The following is a 19,291-nucleotide window of genomic DNA, read 5'->3' on the forward strand; positions in this document are numbered from 1 at the left end:
TGGTGAGAGTGGGGTTATTGATTTTGCTGAGTGTGGCTTTATCTGAGATCTGGTCTAGTCTGGTCTGGTGTGGCTGGGTTTTGTGTGGTGTGGTGTGGTGTGATCTGGTGTGGCCTGGTCTGGACTAGTCTGATCTGATCTGGACTGGTTTAGTCTGGTCTGGTCTGGTCCAATGTGGCATGGTGTGGTCCAGACTAAACTGGTCTGGTCTGATCTGGTCAGATCTCTTCTGATCTGGTCTGGTCTGGTCCGGTGTGGTGTGGTGTGGTCTGGTCGGATCTGGCCTGGTCTGGTCCGGTATGGTGCGGTGTGGTTGGGCCAGTGGGACGGGATGGGGGGACAGGATAATGTTGACGTTCTCACACATGGCGTGTCTTTCTCCCTCCCCGGCTGTGCGCAGGATTCCCCGCAGCGGCCTACAGCCCAGCAGCAGCAGCAGCGGCAGCGGCAAGAGGATCAGGTAGGGGCTCCCGCGGAAGAGACAGCTACATGGCGTACCCCCAGAATGTACGGGCAGGTAAAGCTCCGTTGGTATTCTGTGTGGCTGCACCTGTCCGTCACGTCCTCACTCTCTCGTCGGGTCTCTGTCGCCTCCTCTCACTGCGCTCTCCCCAGGGTCAAAGGGGGTCAGGGGGCGGGGGCAAGGGGGGCGGGGGTCAGGGGGCGGGGTCAAGGGGGTTTGGTTTGCGGATAGCAAAGTCCCATCCGAGAGTCCACCCATGGAGTTGGCCTGAGTTACAACAGCAGGGGGGGCCCTCGTTAAAGCAAGGGGCGGGGAGCCACACCATCCCTGGGTGGGGGTTAGTCGGGAACGGTGGTTTGCGGCTCCACGTTTAACCCCTGTGTGCTCTGCTTGCAAAGGATTACCTTCGGTGTGCTGGTTTTAACCGCAGTGCCGAACAGTGATGGGCCAGCTACTGGATTAGGGCCCTTGATCCAGTCCACGCTTCCTCTACTGAGGAGCAATTGTAAAGATTTCGAGGAAGCAATTGTGATGGCTGCCCTTTCAATTGTGATGAACCTTCCTGGCTCAAATCATCTCGCCCTTCATCAGTCGCACCCTTTCTATTCATCTCCTTAAGACATAAGAGCTGAATTGGGCCATTCGGCCCATCACATCCGCTCCAGCATTCGATCATGGCTGATCTATTTTTCCCTCTCAATCCGCTCTCCCGCCCTCTACCCATTGTGCGTCGGTGCTTCTCTCCTCTCTCATTCCCTATTCTTTCCCCTCTCATTTCCTCTCTATCTCCTCTTCTCTCACTCTCGCTCTTTATCGTTCTTTCTCTCTGTATCTTTCTTTCTCTCTCTCTCTCTCTCTCTCTCTCTTCCTCGCACCTTTGTCTCTTTCTTTCACCCTCTCTCCCTCCCCCTCTTTCTCCCCCTTCTTTCTCTCTCCTTCTTTCCCACTCTATACTCTCTCTCCTCTCTCTCTCTCTCTCCCTCCCCCTGCTCTCTCTCTCTTTCCTTCTCTCTTTTTGCTTGTCTTTCCCTCTCCCTCTGTCTCCCCCTCCCCCCCACCCTCTCCCTCCCTTCCCCTCCCCCTCTCAGCCATCACTCCACATGCATAACCCCCCCCCCCCGCCCACTTGTCCAGTCTGCCTGCGGCCACCCCCTAACCAGCTATCCTGGCTCGTGAGTGTTCTGCCCAGAGTCTATAAAGATGCCTTTCTAACTTTGCTTCCATCTTTTACTTAAAGTGCTTTTGGTGCCATTTAAAATAAGAAGAAGAATTTGACAATTCTTTGCCTGAACCATGTAACAGTGTTGACGTGGGCATTAATATCTTTGCAATTTACTGCACTTTGGTGGCCATGTGGTTGGGTCTGGAGGGGCAGGCTTGTCCTGGCTGCTGATCTGCACTGGATGCTGGGTTGACGGCGTCTCTGTTCAACTCCATAAACAATCCTTCCGTACCAGCTCAGCCTCACGACCTCCAGCAGGAACCTCGCGCCGATGACCTGTGGGCAAGGCGCTAACTTCTTGTGGAAAGGCGAAAGGGAGTGAAGGACTGTGTGGGTTTGCTCATATGAGGGGGGCTGTGTCTATCACCCAGTTGGTGGCACGGTTGGGGGGGGGAGGGAGGGGGCAGGCGCCAGCGAGATGTATAAAGTCTGCATTTCCCATTTGTGAGGCAGGACGTGCTTCTTCCTGTCAGCTCAGAGCTTTGGGCGGGAGCTGAGAAGATCCCAGCCCCGGCAAGGCCAGGCCGGGCTTCATGCGGGCAGGAGATGGGAGAGGAGGCAGGGTGAAGAAAGTGAGACTTGGCTTTTAGAGAGTGATGGCCTGAGCCTCCACTTTAGCCTCCCAATTCCACTGACACGTACACGTAAACACACACACGCACACACATACACACACGCATAGTCACAACACACGCATACACACACACGCACGCACACATGCATAGTCACAACACACGCATACACACACACGCACGCACACATGCGCACGCACACACGCACACACACACGCGCACGCACGCACACATACACACACGCACGCACGCACATACACACGCACACACACACACACATGCACACACACAGCTGTACACACACGCACCCAACACACGCACACACACACACGCACACATACATGCACACACACGCACACACACACACCCGTACACACACACACACACATACACGCACACACCCGTACACACACACACACACATACACGCACACACCCGTACACACACAAACACACCCGTACACACACATACACACACGCACACACATACACACGTACACACATACACGCACACACACACATGTACACGCACACACACACACACACCTGTACATGCACATACACGTACACACACACACACACAAACACACACACAAACACAAACACACACAAACACACACACACACACGGACACACACACACGTACACACACACACACCCGTACACGCACACACACACACACACGCACACGCACACACACACACACCACAAACTATCTGGGTTTGGAGTATTGGCGCATTCTCTATGGGACCTGCCCTCTCAGGACCCCTGGGTCGTCCCTCAGTTCCGGCAACTGGAAAATATAATCAAGCAAGCGACATGACTCGCAGGTAGGTGTGTGAGTAGTTATGTCTTTTTGTTGTATCCTGGATTGGTTGAGCCTCTGTGAGAGTGTTTCTGAGGCACTCTTTCCCGCCTCTCTTTCACTCGGGCCTGCGTGCCTCCATCTCAAATGTTCCACTGAGCCCCTGGCCTATTAATCCTGTCAGGTCATAAGTTCATGTGATTGGAGCAGAATTAGGCCATTCAGCCCATCACATCTACCAGCCATTCAACCATGGCTGATCTATCTCTCCCTCCCAACCCCATTCTCCTGCCTTCTCCCCATAACCCCTGACACCCGCACTAATCAAGAATCTGTCAATCTCCGCCTTAAAAATATCCACTGACTTGGCCGTTTGTGGCAATGAATCCCACAGATTTTCACTCATGGAAACATCCTCTCCACATCCACTGTATCAGTAAGTTTCAATGAGGTCCCTCCTCACCCTTCTAAACTCCAGCGAGTACTGGCCCAGAGCCGACAAACGCTCATCATATGTTAACCCAATCATTCCTGGGATCATTCTCGTAAACCTCCTCTGGACCCTCTCCAATGCCAGCGCTTCCTTCCGCAGATATGGGGCCCAAAACTGTTTACAATACTCCAAATGCAGTCTGACCGGGGCCTTATAAAGCCTCGGCGTTACATCCCAGCTTTCATATTCTAGTCCTCTTGAAATAAATGCTCTCGAAAGAAGACTTACTATGCTTTGATGATGGGTTTTTTCCTGGATCCAGCTCTCTATCCAGCGTTGCTTAATACAAAGAACCATGCAGACTGTAAATGGGTAATGGTGGTGTAGTGGTTAAGTTATCAGACCAGCAGCCAGATTTCCGGTTCATTAATCCAGAGACAGAAGTTCGAATCCCACTGGGCAGCCGGGGAATTTAAACAGAACTAATTAAATATAAAGAACTCATGTAACTATTGGATTGTTATTACAAACCCATCTGCTTCAGGACTGTCCTTTAAGAAATCGGATGTCCTTACCTGGTCTGCCATCCAGAATGATCAATGTGGTCGACTGATGCTGCTGCTTACAATCAGGGACAATTAGGGATGGATCCTAGACGTGGATATATCCGAGAGTCATAGTCATAGAATGATACAGTGTGGAAACAGGCCCTTCGGCCCAACTTGTCCATGCCGGCCAACAATGTCCCACCTGCCCACGTTTGGATCATATCCCTCCAATCCTGTCCTAACCTGAATCTGTATCCTGAAGGACCATAAGACATAGGAGCAGAATTAGGCAATCCGGCCCCCTTTTAAGAAACGTTTAGACAGGTACATGGATAGTAGACAAAAGTGCTGGAGAAACTCAGCGAGTGCAGCAGCATCTATGGAGCGAAGGAAATAGGCAACGTTTCGGGCCGAAACCCTTCTGGGTTTCGGCCCGAAACGTTGCCTATTTCCTTCGCTCCATAGATGCTGCTGCACCCGCTGAGTTTCTCCAGCACTTTTGTCTACCTTCGATTTTCCAGCATCTGCAGTTCCTCCTTATACATGGATAGGACAGGTTTAGAGGTGTATATATATGGGCCAAATGCGGGCAGGTGGGACTAGTGTAGATGGGACATGTTGGCCGGTGCGGGCCGAATGGCCTGTTTCCACTCTGTGTGACTCTGTGACCCTGTCTATCCGCCAATTAACCACGGCTGATCTATCTTTCCATCTCAACCCCATTCTCCTGCCTTCTCCCCATAGATACACCACTGCCGGCAAACTCCGACGAAAAATGTCCAGTGAACATTAAAATATCCTACTTTCTCCCTTGAACACATTTATTGATTAGGTTTAAGTTTAGCTTTGTCATTATTGTCAGATATAACGGGCTCCAGTGGAAAGATTAGTTTTGTATGTCATCCAAACAGTTCAGATACAGGATACATAAACACAGCCAAGTTCAACTCAAGTACAATAGGTAGAGCAGAGGGGAAGATAATAATAATAATAATGGATGGGATTTATATAGCGCCTTTCTAATACTCAAGGCGCTTTACATCGCATTATTCATTCACTCCTCAGTCACACTCGGTGGTGGTAAGCTACTTCTGTAGCCACAGCTGCCCTGGGGCAGACTGACGGAAGCGTGGCTGCCAATCTGCGCCTACGGCCCCTCCGACCACCACCAATCACTCACACACATTCACACACATTCACACACAGGCAAAGGTGGGTGAAGTGTCTTGCCCAAGGACACAACGACAGTATGCACTCCAAGCGGGATTCGAACCGGCTACCTTCCGGTCGCCAGCCGAACACTTAGCCCATTGCGCCACCTGTTGCCCTTGAAAGGGTAAGACCTCTATAGTGTGCTGAGGCCAGACGCCAGCTCTCGGACACCTGCTTTGACCAATCCATTGATGAAGACCCTACAGATTGCGGAAACTAGAGAGGAAATTGCGGGAGCCCAGGTTGGAATTTACAAGTCGTCCTTAAATACAGGAGAGGTGCCAGAAGACTGGAGGGTGGCAAATGTTGTGCCTCTTTTCAGGAAAGGCTGCAGGGAAAATGCTGGGAACTATAGGCTGGTGAGCTTAACATCTGTAGTTGGTAAGTTACTGGAGAGTATTCTGAGGGATGGGTTATACAGAGATTTGGATGGGCAAGGGCTGATTAGGGATAGTCAGCATGGTTTTGTACGTGGGAGGTCGTGTCTCACAAATCAGATTGATTTTTTTTGAAGACGTGACCAAAAAGGTTGATGAGGGCAGAGCTGTAGATGTTGTGTACATGGACTTCAGTAAGGCATCCGACAAGGTTCCGCATGGTAGGCTGCTCTAGAAGGTTAGATCGCATGGGATCCAAGGAGAGATAGCTGAATGGATAGCAAATTGGCTCCATGGAAGGAAGCAGAGGGCGATGGTGGAAGGTTGCTTCTCAGACTGGAGGCCTGTGACTAGTGGTGTGCCTCGTGGTTTGGTGCTGGGCCTGTTACTGTTTGTCATCTACACTAATGATTTGGATGAGAACATACTGGGCAAGATTAGCAAGTTTGCTGATGATATAAAAGTGAGTGATTTTGCAGACAGTGAAGATGGTTGTGAACGATTGCAGCAGGATCTGGATCAGTTGGCCAGGTGGCCGGAGGAATGGTTGATGGAATTAAATGCAGAAAAGTGTGAGGTGCTGTATTTTGGGACATTGAACAAGGGCAGGACTTACACAGTAAATGGTAGGCCTCTGGGTAGTGTTGTAGAGCAGAGGGATCTAGGACTACAGGTTCATGGTTCCTTGAAGGTCGAGTTGCAGGTGGATAAGGTGGTCAAAAAGGCTTTTGGCACTTTGGCCTTCATCAGTCAGAGTATTGAGTATAGAAGTTGGGAGGTCATGTTGCAGTTGTAAAAGACGTTGGTGAGACCGCATTTAGAATATTGTGTTCAGTTCTGGACACCATGTTATAGGAAAGATATTGTCAAGCTTTAAAGGGTTCAGAAAAGATTGACGAGGATGTTGCCAGGATTAGAGGGTGTGAGCTATATGGAGAGGTTGAGTAGGCTGGGTCTCTATTCCATGGAGTGTAGGAGGATGAGGGGAGATCTTATAGAGGTAAAGAAAATCATGAGAGGAATAGATCGGGTTGATGCACTTGCCCAGAGTAGGGGAATTGAGGACCAGAGGACATAGGTTCAAGGTGAAGGGGAAAATATTTAATAGGAATCGGAGGGGTAACTTTTTCACCCAAAGGGTGGTGGGTGTATGGAACACTCTACCAGAGGAGGTAGTTGAGGCAAGGACTATCCTATAGTTTCGGAAACAGTTAGACAGGTACCTGGATAGGACAGGTTTGGAGGGATATGGACCAAGCGCAGGCAAGTGGGACTAGTGTAGCTGGGACAATATTGGCCGGTGTGGGCGAACTGGGCTAAAGGGCCTGTTTCCACACTGTATCACTCTATGACGCTAGATGAGTGAGTGAAGAAGGGTCCCTTGAAAGAAGGGTCACCCATCCTTTTTCTCCAGAGATGCTGCCTGACCTGCTGAGTTACTCTAGCACTTTGTGTCTATCTTTGGGAAGATACAGAGTGCAGAATATAGTTCTCAGCAGTGTAGCGCACCAGATCAATAGACTGAGAAGCAGGAACAACCATCCAACCTCTGCTTTAAAAATACCCCATGACTTGGCCCCCACAGCCGTCTGTGGCAATGACTTCCACAGATTCACTGCCCTCTAGCTGAAGGAATTAGCTCTGCATCTCTATTCTTTTATTCTGCGGCTGTGCCCTCTGATCCTAGACACTCCCGTTGGTGAAACATTCTCCCCACATTCACTCTATCCAAGCCTTTCATTATTCGGTAAGTTTCAATGAGGTCCTCTCTCATCCTTCTGAACTCCGGCGAGTGGAGGCCCATTGTCATCAAACGCTCATCATAGGTTAACGTAATCATCCCCGGGATTATCTCGTAAACCTCCTCTGGACCCTCTCCAACGTCAGCATATCCTTTCTTGGATATGGAATGAAAACTGCTCACAATATTCCAAATGTGGCCTCACCAGCGCTTAATACAGCCTCAGCAGTACACCTTGCCTTTAAATTCTACTAGTCCTCTCAAAATGAATTCTAACATTGCATTTGCCTTCCGACTGGTGCAAGACACCCCCCTGTTACTCTAACCTGCTTGCAAGTACTTGCAATATATCATGTCTCTTGAGCAAAAAAACACATTGCCGGAGGAACTCATTAGGTCAGGCAGCATCTATGGAGGTAAATGGTCCGATGAAGTTTCAGATCGGGACCCTTCTGCAGACTGACCTGAAACATTGCCTGTCCATTCCCTCCGCAAATGCTACCCCTAACCTGTCTGACTTCCTCCAGCATTCCCTCTCCTCCACCCCACCTCCAGCTTTCAGTCTGAAGCGGTGTTCCGAGCCAAAACGTCACCTATTGTGTAAGAGGGAACTGCAGATGCTGGTTTACACCGAAGATAGACACAAAATGCTGGAGTAACTCAGCAGTTCGGGCAGCATCTCTGGAGAGAAGGAACGGGTGACATTTCGGGTCGGGACCCTTGTTCATACCTATTCCTTCTCTCTAGAGTTGCTGCCTGACCACCGAAGCATTTTGTGTCCACTTTCCTTCAGCACTTTTATGTTTCGATCAATTGTCGCTGGTTTTTAATTACAACATGCGTGGCTTAAATAACACATCGCTGGGTTTCCGCCTGAGCTTGTCCACGCTCAAGAGTTAACTGAAGTGAGGATTTTTTTGTTGTTAAATAACCAATTAGCAAGCACCATTCCTCAATGTTTCATCAGTCATTCCGAGACTGACTCTAAACAAAATGACTGATCAGCCTCTGCATTTTAGATCAAATTAATGAGATGTCTTAATCACGCTGCAAGCCTAATAGTGACAGTGGACTGAGGGAATTTAAATCTCTGAGCATGAATACCAGCAGATAATGAGCCGGGACTCATCCTTGGAGTGGGGAACAGTGGCACTGAGTGGAAACGGATTAATCTGTGACGGGAGGCTGCGGTGGGAGGGAGAGGGACACCTCTTGGTCTGTTGGGACGGCAGCCGCTGAGAGGAGGTTTGATCCTCAAGGTGTTTGTACATTGGAATGATTTGGAAAGTTCATAAGTTCATTAGGCATAGGAACAAAATTACGCCATTCAACCCATCAAGTCTACTCTGCCATTCAATCACAGCTGATCTCTCTTTCCCTCTCAATCCTCGCAACAGTTTTGGCCCCCTAATTTGAGGAAGGACATTCTTGCCATTGAGGGAGTGCAGCGTAGGTTTACAAGGTTAATTCCCGGGATGGCGGGACTGTCGTATGCTGAGAGAATGGAGCAGCTGGGCTTGTACACTCTGGAGTTTAGAAAGATGAGAGGATCTCATTGAAATATAAGATTGTTAAGGGCATGGACATGCTAGAGGCAGGAAACATGTTCCCGATGTTGGGGGAGTCCAGAACCAGGGGCCACAGATTAAGAATAAGGAGGAAGCCATTTAGAAATGAGACGAGGAAACACTTTTTCTCACAGAGAGTGGTGAGTCTGTGGAATTCTCTGCCTCAGAGGGCAGTGGAGGCAGGTTCTCTGGATGCTTTCAAGAGAGAGCTAGATAGGGCTCTTAAAAATAGTGGAGTCGGGATATGGGGAGAAGGCAGGAACGGGGTACTGATTGTGGATGATCAGCCATGATCACATTGAATGGCGGTGCTGGCTCGAAGGGCCGAATGGCCTACTCCTGCACCTATTGTCTATTGTCTAACCCCTTTCTCCTGCCACTCTCCCCGCAACCATGGCATAATAATATAATATAATAATAAAGAACCAATCAACCATTGAACCAACCCTTTGATTATCCTTAATAACAAGAATCTGTCAATCCCCACTCTAAAAATACCCACGACTTGGCCTCCACGGCCTTCTCTGGCAATGAATTCCACAGATTCGCCACCGCACTGGCGTGGGACATTGCGGACTCAACCTGAAGAAGTGGGGCCTCTCAAACTCTGACAAGTGCAACTGTGGAGAGATACAGACAACGGCCCACCGACTGACTTGCGGGCGGAGAGGCACACACTGCGGACAATCTCCGCGGAGGCACAGATGTGGCGCTGGCTGTGCCAAAGCGATGGCAGAACCTCGTCTGACACACGGGCGAACGAACCGCCCTCTGACTAAAGAAATTCCTCCTAGTCTCCTTTCTAAAGGGACATCCTTATATTTTGAGGCTATGGTCTCCAGTTCTAGACTCTCCCACTAGTGGAAACATCCTCTCCACATTCACTCCATCCAAGCCTTTCACTGTTCGATAAGTTTCAATGAGGTTTTCCCCTCATCCTTCTAAACTCCAGTGAGCAGAGGCCCAGTGCCGTCAAATGCTCATTGTACTTCAACCCACTCATTCCTAGGATCATTCACATCACAACCCCATTCACATCAGGTTGTGCCTCTGGACCAACTAGTCCTGATGTGATTGCAGTCTGCCCATCTGCAGGAGCTGATGGTGGGGCTTTGATGCAAGGTATAGAGTCATAGAGTGATGCAGTGTGGAAACAGGCCCTTCGGCCCAACTTGCCCACTCCGGCCAACAATGTCCCAACTACACTAGTCCTACCTGCCCGCGTTTGGTCCATATCCCTCTAAACCTGCCCTTTCCACATACCTGTCTAACTGCTTCTTAAACGTTGGGATAGTCCCCTCAGATTCCTATTAAATCTTTTCCCCTTCACCTTAAACCTATGTCCTCTGGTCCTCGATTTACCTACTCTGGGCAAGAGACTCAGTGCATCTACTCGCTCTATTCCTCTCATTATTTTATGCACCTCTATAAGATCACCCATCATTATCCTGCACTCCATGGAATAGAGTCCCAGCCTACTCGACCTCTCCCTATAGCTCACACCCTCTAGTCCTGGCAGCATCCTCGTAAATCTTCTCTGTACCCTTTCCAGCTTGACAACACATAACAAAAAGAAAGATATAGTTTCTCAACATTGTAGTGCAACCGTTCCAGAGAAATTGTCCAATGTTCGCACGAGGTCATTTGGAGAATCGGCACGGGTCCCAGCTATCAGAAGGATTGTTCGGTAGTCGGATAACACAGGGGAAGAAGCTGTTCCTGAGCCTGGTGGTCGGTGCCAGTGCCTGGGTTTCAGAGCACCTTCGATAGACACAAAAAGCTGGAGTAACTCAGCGGGACAGACAGGCAGCATCTCTGGAGAGAAGGAACAGGTGACGTTTCGGAACACCTTGTCAGGCTCTGGATTTGGGGAAACCCTGACCATGACTACCGATAACCCAATACTCTGGCAGATCCTCTCCGGAATAACCTATTAGAAATGGGCGGCACAGCGGGTAGAGTTGCTTCCTCACAGCACCAGAGGCCCCAGGTTCAATCCTGACGTTGGGTGCTGCCTGTGTGGAGTTTGCACGTTCTCCCTGTGACCCCCGTGGGTTTCCTCCGGGTGCTCCAGTTTCCTCTCACATCCCAAAGACAGGCGGGTTTGCAGGCCAATTGGAATCTGTGAGAATTGTCCGTAGTGTGTAGGGAGTTAATTAGAAAGTGGGATAACACAGAACTAGTGTAGTTCTACAGAAGTATATTCACATAGAAATGTGAGCGGGTGATCGATGGTTGATGTGGACACTGCGGGACATAATCCCTGTTTCCATGCTGGATGCTAAAAGCCAATCTGCTTAATGAAATGGCCGGCACGAACCGTGAATTATTTAATAACAATCTTCAACCTTTAATGAAAGAAAGTGTGTCATCGACACTGAATCAAAATGTGAGGCTTTACTCAGAATAGATAATTTTTCTATAATTAATGTCACTTGCATTTGCAATTATACATTATTAGCAGGTAAAATGAGTTAATTACCACAATTTCTTTCTAGCTGCGTCAAGTTCTCTGGCTGCAACGTGATTGAAAGAGTGTTAAGTTGTTCACAACTCACCTCCCCCAACCCTTCCCCACTAACGGGATATCTACTGTCTCTGTTGTCCTGGGTGTGGTCTTCTGTACATCAGCGAGACCAAGAGCAGACTGGCCGATCACCTACGCTCAAGTGCCTACGCAATCGCCCGGTTGCCAAACATTTTAACTCCCCCACCCATTCCCATACTGACCTCCCTGTCCTGACCCTCCTCCACTGTCAGAGTGAGGCCACGTGAACAGCGCCTAACATTTCGCTTGGTCAGCTTACAACCCTGCGGTATGATTTTGATCTCTCTAATTTCAAGTAACCCTTGCATTCCCGCTCTCTCCATCCCTCCCCTGCCCTAATCGTCGTACTAGTTTCACTGTCGTTCTGCTTAGTTTCACTGTTTGTATCCACTCGTTATCAACTTCTCCAGAGCCAACAATGGACCATTGCGGGCTCCACCTTTCCTCGATCATCATTGCTGGCTTTGATTTGTTCTTTTCATACCTTTCATTCATTTGTTCTTTGTATCTTTTCATACCCCTAGTTTCCCGCTCTCCTGACTCTCAGTCTAAAAAAGGGTCTTGACTCGAAAGGTCACCTATTCCTTTTTCCAGAGATGCAATATACAATAAACAATAGACAATAGGTGCAGGAGTAGGCCGTTCGGTCGTTCGAGCCAGCACCGCCATTCAATGTGATCATGGCTGATCATCCCCAATCAGTACCCCGTTCCTGCCTTCTCCCCATATCCCCTGACTCCGCTATTTTTAAGAGCCCTATCTAGCTCTCTCTTGAAAGCATCCAGAGAACCTGCCTCCACCGCCTTCTGAGGCAGAGAATTCCAGAGACTCACCACTCTCTGTGAGAAAAAGTGTTTCCTCGGCTCCGTTCTAAATGGCTTACTTTTGCTGCCTGACCCGCTGAGTTACTCTGGCATTTTGTGTCTAATTTCGGTGTAAACCAGCACCTGCAGTTCCCTCACAACTCACCTAACCCCCCCAACCCTTCCCCACTAACCGTTGCCGAAACAGTCCCCATAGCTGCGAGCAGAGCAACCCCGTTTTACAGCCCCCATCCCATCCCTGCTCACAAAGCAGGCCTGAAGCCACCTCGCTCTGTCTGTGAACAGACCGCACAGCTCTCCACTTGAACATATCCCACTACACTAGTGAAGCACCTTCAAGGTGTAGTCCATATAGTGGGAAAGACAACAGCCCATCTGCCCACTGTCAACTATCGGGTAATCGGACAGGCAGCATCTCTGGAGAAAAGGAATGGGAGACGCTTCGGGCCGAGACCCTTCTTCAGACTGAGAATCTGGGGAAGGGGAAACGAGAGAAATAAACGGATGTGTAGAGAGATACTGTATAGAACACTAGTCTCACCTGCCTGCGTTTGGCCCATATCCCTCTAAACCTGTCCAATCCATGTACCTGTCTAAATGTTTCTTAAACATTGCGATAGTACCTGCCTCATCTACCTCCTCCGGCAGCTCGTTCCATACACCCACCACCTTTCAGTAAAAGAGTCACCCCTCACGTTCCCATTAAATCTTTCCCCCCTCACCTTAAACCCATGTGCTCTGGTTCTCGATTCCCTTACTCTGAGCAAGAGCCTCTGTGTGTCCACCCGATCTATTCCTCTCATGATTTAATACACATCAGAGGAGGAGGCCATTCAGCCCATCGTGAGGTAGCCAGCACATTGAATAGTTTACATTAATGGCCAGGGAAAAGGGAGGGAAATGTCCAAGTTGGTCCATGAGGCGGACGGGCAGGTTGTGCTGAGGACATTGTGGTTCTGCAAGGGGATCTAAACAGATTGGGTGATTGAAAAAAACAGAGTTCAGTGTTGGGAAGTGTCAAGACCTATGCTTTGGTACGAGGAATCAAATGGCAGATTATTTTCTAAATGGGGAGAAACAGCAAGGAAGTGAAGTTCAGAGGCATCTAGGTGTTCTGGTGTGTGGATCACAGAATGTTAGCTGACAGTTTCACCAAGTGGTTTTAGTTCAGGTTTATATTGTCACATATACCAAGGATCATTGTTTTGCATGCTATCCAAACAGATCAGATAATCCCATGCAATCGTCAAACTCAAGTTCAATAGGTAGAGCAAATCTGCGATACAGAGTGCAGGATATAGTTCTCAGCATTGTAGCGCACCAGTTCCACAGACAAAGTCCAATGTCCGCTATGGGGTCGAGGTGAATCGGACAGTAGCCAAGCTTATGGAAAGACCGTTCAGAAGCCTGATAACATGAGGGGGGGGAACTATTCCTGTGTCTGGTGGAGGCCTCTGTACCTTCTGCTGGACAGGAGCAGGGAGAAGAAGGAAAGAGCTGGACGGGACAAGACTTTGGCCGTGATTGCAAAGGGGGTTGGGTTTAAGATCAGAGAGGACTTGTTACAGTTGTACGGGATGGTGGTGAGGCCACACCTGGAATACTATGCCCGCTTTTGGACCTCTTATAAAGACCATATTGCAGCATTGAGGACAGTCCTAATGAGATTCACCAGGCAAGTTCGTGGGATGAGAGGTTTAGCCCATTGAGACAGGCTGGATAGCTACGTCAGTATCCCTTAGAGTTTAGAAAACTGAGGGGTGACATTATTCAAGCATAAGACCCTGAGTGAGATTTTTGGGTTACTGTTGATTTTTTTTCACTGGAACGAGAGTCGCTAACAAGGGAATGTAAATATCAAATAAGGGGCCGGTCTTTTAAAACTGAGGTGCACAGAATTTTTTTCTCAGAGTGTGGTGAATCTGTGGAATTGTCTGCCTCCAAGTGTGGACGAGGCCAGATTATTAAATATATATAAAATTGAAAAATATGTATAAAATTATAGCTCCCCTGGCATCAGTCTGAAGAAGGATCTTGAACCCGAAACGTCACCCATTCCTTCTGTCCAGAGATGCTGCCTGTCCCGCTGAGTTACTCCAGCATTTTGCGTCTATCCAGATTATTAAATATGTTTAAGGTGGAGAGTGATAAATATTTCAAAAAGGTCATGGTTAGGGTTACGGAAAAGATGTTGAGGCCAGCACAGATCAGCCATCTACGGATGACGTGGATGAGTCTGAAGAAAGATCCCGACCCAAAGCGTCACCTATCCATGATCTCCAGAGATGCTGCCTGACCCTCTGAGTTACTCCAGCACTTTGCGTCTATCCTTATAGCAGCCATGATCGTGTTGAACAACAGGATAGGCTTGGGGGGCCGAGTGGCCTACTCCCACTACCCTTTTCTTGTGTTCCCGTGTTCGAGTTCTCCCATTAGTGCATAAAACCTCTCCTTTGTAAATATGTAACGTGTTCAATAGTTTCTGCACCCTACATCCCCTGAGGATCTAATCCATACATCAAAGTTAATTAGCTTATTGGAGCAAAATTAGGCCATTACGCCCAACAAGTCTGCTCTGCCATTCCATCATGGCTGAATATATCTTTCCTCTCAATCCCCAGTCTCCTGCCTTCTCCCCATAACCCCTGACAACACCTTTACCAATCAAGAATATCCACCTTAAAAACATCTTTTGACTTGGCCTCCACAGCCTTCTGTGGCAATGAATTCTACAGATTCACCACCCTCTGACTAAAGAAATTCCTCCTTGTCCCCTTTCTAAAGGTACGTTCTTTTATTCTGAGCCTACGGCCTCTGGTCCTAGACTCTCCCACTAGTGGAAACATCCTCCCCACATTCACTCTATTCACGCCTTTCACTATTCAAGTTTCAAAGAGAATTCAAAGCAAATGCAGAAATTTCCCTCAAATCATCACTAATCTTTTCTCCCATCTTGTTTTATCTGGAACATTTGGTTCTGAAGCTCCCATCAGTTAAAGAATAAGTTTCTCCTTTGCTCTATCGAGACACTTTGCAATTGTGAAAGTCTCTATTAAAATTCTCACAGCCTTTCTGTGCTCCAAGGCAAACAACAGTGGCACATCTAATCAGCAGGAAACCTTCCTCTCAATCTAGATTCTAGAGTCTAGAGTTTAGTTTAGAGAAGCAGCGGCCCACCGAGTCCACGTGGACCATCGACCACCCGTTCACACTAGTTCTGTGTTATCCCACTTCGTCTCATCCACTCCCTGCACGCCAGGGGCAATTTCCAGAGGCCAATTAACTTACAAACCCGCACGTCTTTGGGATGTGGGAGGAACCAGGAGCGCCCGGAGGAAACCCACGGGGTAACAGGGAGAACATACAAACTCCACACACAGATAGTACCCGAGGTCAGGATCGAACCGGGGTCTCGAGCACTGTGAGGCAGCAGCTCTACCAAGTGGGTGCACCATGCCACTATTCCAACGATCCATTTGGGGGATAGACAGAAAATGCTGGATTAACTCAGTGGTACAGGCAGCATCTCTGGATAGAAGGAATGGGTGACGTTTCGGGCCAAGATCCTTCTTCGGTCTCGACCTGAAACAACACCCTTTCCATCTATCCAGAGATGTTGCCTGTGCCGCTGAGTTACTCCAGCATTTTGAGTCTGTCTTCGGTGTAAACCAGCATCTGCAGTTCCTTCCACCGTTTGGGAGGGTTGGGGTGTAAAAGGAGACGTAATACCTGGGGATAGATGATGTGCAAATCATAGCAGACAGGAACTCCCAGACATACTGTGCAGGCAAACCGCCCTGAAACCCTTCTCTCCTGGCAGCCTTTGGTAACCGGTGATGTTTTTAATGCCAGTGCCTGCTAGCAAAGAGACTGTGGTCCTGTTTCCATGGCGACGGAGATTGTCTCATTTGGTTTACAGATGAGCAATGACTATCCAATTAGAGAGGACTAAAAATAATGTAAGCCTTTGTTGCAGATTAGTCATTAATATTAATGAAAGAGCTGTCAAAACTGTTGTAAACATTTGATGTAAATCCAGTTAGCCGTGGCAATGGTAGCTCAGAGTGCACCAGCCGGCACAAAGCAAAGAGGTAGCAAGTCCAAACTATTCGTCATTCAGTTTATTAACGCACCCTCGCCTATATGTTTGGTTTAGAGATACAGCGCGGAAACGGGCCCTTCGGGCCACCAGCTATTCCTAAATGAAACGTCAGCTATTCCTAAATGAAACAGGGCATTCAGGGCAACCATTTCCTCCATTCAACAGGGGCTATCAGCCACAACCCAGGAGCCTGGGTGAAACGGTCTTACTATTAGAGCCGTTGCCTCACAGCAGCAGAGACGCGGGTTCGATTCTGACCTCGGGTACTGTCTATGTGTGGAGTTGTGCACGTTCTCCCTGTGACTGTGTAGGTTTCCTCCAGGTGCTCCGGTTTCCTCCCTAATCCCAAAGATACGCGGGATTGTAGATTAATTGGCCAACGGAAAATAGCTTCCAGTGTGCGGGGAGTGGATGCTAATGTGGGATGACAGAACGAGATATCCTGGTTACATGTGTATTTTTAAAAAGACAGAAAATGCTGGAGTGATTCAACAAGTCAGGCAGCATCGCTGGAGAAAACAAACAGGTGACGTTTCAGGTTGGAACCCTTCTTCTGACTGAAACTCTTCTTTGTGGGGAGTCCAGAACCAGGGGCCACAGTTTAAGAATAAGGAGTAAGCCATTTAGAACGGAGACGAGGAAACACTTTTTCTCACAGAGAGTGGTGAATCTGTGGAATTCTCTGCCTCAGACGGCGGTGGAGGCCAGTTCTCTGGATACTTTCAAGAGAGGGTTAGATAGGGCTCTTAAAGATAGCTGAGTCAGGGGATATGGGGAGAAGGCAAGAACAGGGTACTGATTGGGGATGAGCCATGATCACATTGAATGGCGGTGCTGGCTCGAAGGGCAGAAGGGCCTACTCCTGCACCTGTTGTCTATTGTCTACTGTGTCTGTCTTTGGCATAAACCAGCATCTGCAGTTCCTTCCTACACATAGAACTAGTGTGAACGTGTCATCGATGGTCGGCATGGACTCGGTGGGCCAAAGGGCCTGTTTCCCTGCTTTATCTTCCCTAATTAAATCGGTTTGATATTCATGGGCCTGCAGTCGGGTGACAGGATGTGGCCTCTCGGTAAAGGAACTCAGCAGAACAGTACGGGTTTGTCCCGCCTGTTAATTGGATCCACAAAGAGTGAACTCGGAAACAAACTGCACAAACCGTGCCTGCAACAATAATATCCAATGCATTGAGCAATCAGTTTGCGGCATTAATTGAATCTCCTGTTCTCAGAGAGGACAGTGGGATTACTGCCAGTAATTCATTGACACACACCAGGATTGTTTATAGACTATATATATGGAGACTTTAAATAGCTCTTGAGGATGGCTGCTGCTTTTCAGGTCACGAGGCCAGTGCAGAATGAGGTGGAATGTCGCCATGCATGTGGGACTGTGGGATGCTCTGTACCATGAGAAATTTTTCACTGCGTGTAGGATTCGGAAGAGTATTGGACTGCAGGCAATGTAGATTATGGCCTGCTAATGTGAGTGTCCAGTTTGGTTCAGAGGTACAGCGTGGAAACAGGCATCTTCGGCCCACCGGGTCCACACCAGCCAGTGATCCCCGTACACTAACACTATCCTACACACACTAGGGGACAATTTACAATTCTTACCAAAGCCAATTGACCTACAAACCTGCACGGCTCTGGCGTGTGGGAGGAAACCCGTGCACCCGGAGAAAACCCACACGGTCACAGGAAGAACGTACAAACTCCGTTCAGACAGCACCTGTAGTCAGGATCGAACCAGGGAATCTGGCGCTGTACGGCAGCAACTCTACGGTGCCATGCCACCCATAGTTATGAGAGGCATAGATTGGGCAGACAGTGAGAAACTTTTCCCCAAAAGCCAAAAGCTTTAAGGCGAGGGGCACATTTTTAAAGAGCTACAGGGCAAGCTTTTTGAACAGGGAATGGTGCCAGGGGTGGTGAAGGAGGCATATACGATAGTGGCATTTAAGTGGCTTTTAGATGAGAGCATGGATATGCACTGAATACAGATCATTGCAGGCAGAGGAGAGTAGTTTAACATGGCATCATGTGTTTAGCATGGGCAGTTCATATGTTATAGGAGCAATTAGGCCATTCGGCCCATCAACTGTGCTCTGCCATTCAATCATAGTTAATCTATCCTTCCCTCTCAACCGTATTCTCTTGCCTTCTCCCCATAACCCCTGACACCTGTATTAATCAAGAATCTATCAATAACCTACAAACCTGTATGTCTTTGGAGTGTGGGAGGAAACCGGAGCAACCGGGGAAAACCCACACGGTCACAGGGAGAACATACAAACTCCGTACAGATAGCACCCGTAGTTAGGATCGAACCCGGGTCCCTGGTACTGTAAGGCAGGAACTCTACCGCAGCGCCACCGTGCTGCCCCAAGCCTTGCCCCTCCCTAAGCTCTGTCTGTTAACACTGGTACCCATCAAGAGGCATGGAGCTACTGAGAGCTTCCACTCCCACCTTCATTGAGCTCGTAACTCTGTCTCCGACCGTCTCCTCTGGGAGGTCAATGTTGGAAATGTTGCCTATGCCCTTCCTAATGAGAGAAGCCGACAAAGAGTGTTGCAATAGTGGGTGTTCAGACATCGTTGAGATCAGGTTGGTGTGTGCCTTAATGGGGAACCTGCAGGTGGTGGTGGGGTCCCATTCAACTGATGCTCCTGCCCTTACAGGTGGGATGAATGATGGGATCAGGAGATGCTGTGGAACATTGATATAATTGTGGAATTGGGAGCTTTGAGAGGTTAGTCTGAACAAGCCTAAAGGGCCTGTCCCACTTAGGCAATTTTTCAGCGGACTGCTGCCGCGTGTCATGCTCGCTGAAAAACCGTACACTCCAAGGTATTTGTACTCCCTGGTAAACTGCA

General features: G+C 48.7%; 1 protein-coding gene across 9 annotated transcripts in view; it reads left to right on the top strand.

Moving 5' to 3' along the window:
* The window catches only part of LOC116988793 (RNA-binding protein Musashi homolog 2-like), a 181,781-nt gene that overhangs the window by 134,939 nt on the left and 27,551 nt on the right, over window positions 1–19,291 (top strand). For 7 of the 9 annotated variants that reach the window (XM_033045700.1, XM_033045702.1, XM_033045705.1 and 4 more), the window contains exon 5: window positions 401–517. The exons of 1 other annotated variant lie outside the window; for it this stretch is intronic. In XM_033045700.1, coding sequence (XP_032901591.1) covers window positions 401–517 — 117 coding nt within the window. The remainder of the gene's footprint in view (window positions 1–400; window positions 518–19,291) is intronic. One more of the 9 variants, XM_033045703.1, reaches the window with a different exon arrangement.

The sequence above is a fragment of the Amblyraja radiata genome, chromosome 28 (assembly GCF_010909765.2).
Source record: "Amblyraja radiata isolate CabotCenter1 chromosome 28, sAmbRad1.1.pri, whole genome shotgun sequence".
Lineage (NCBI taxonomy): Eukaryota > Metazoa > Chordata > Chondrichthyes > Rajiformes > Rajidae > Amblyraja > Amblyraja radiata.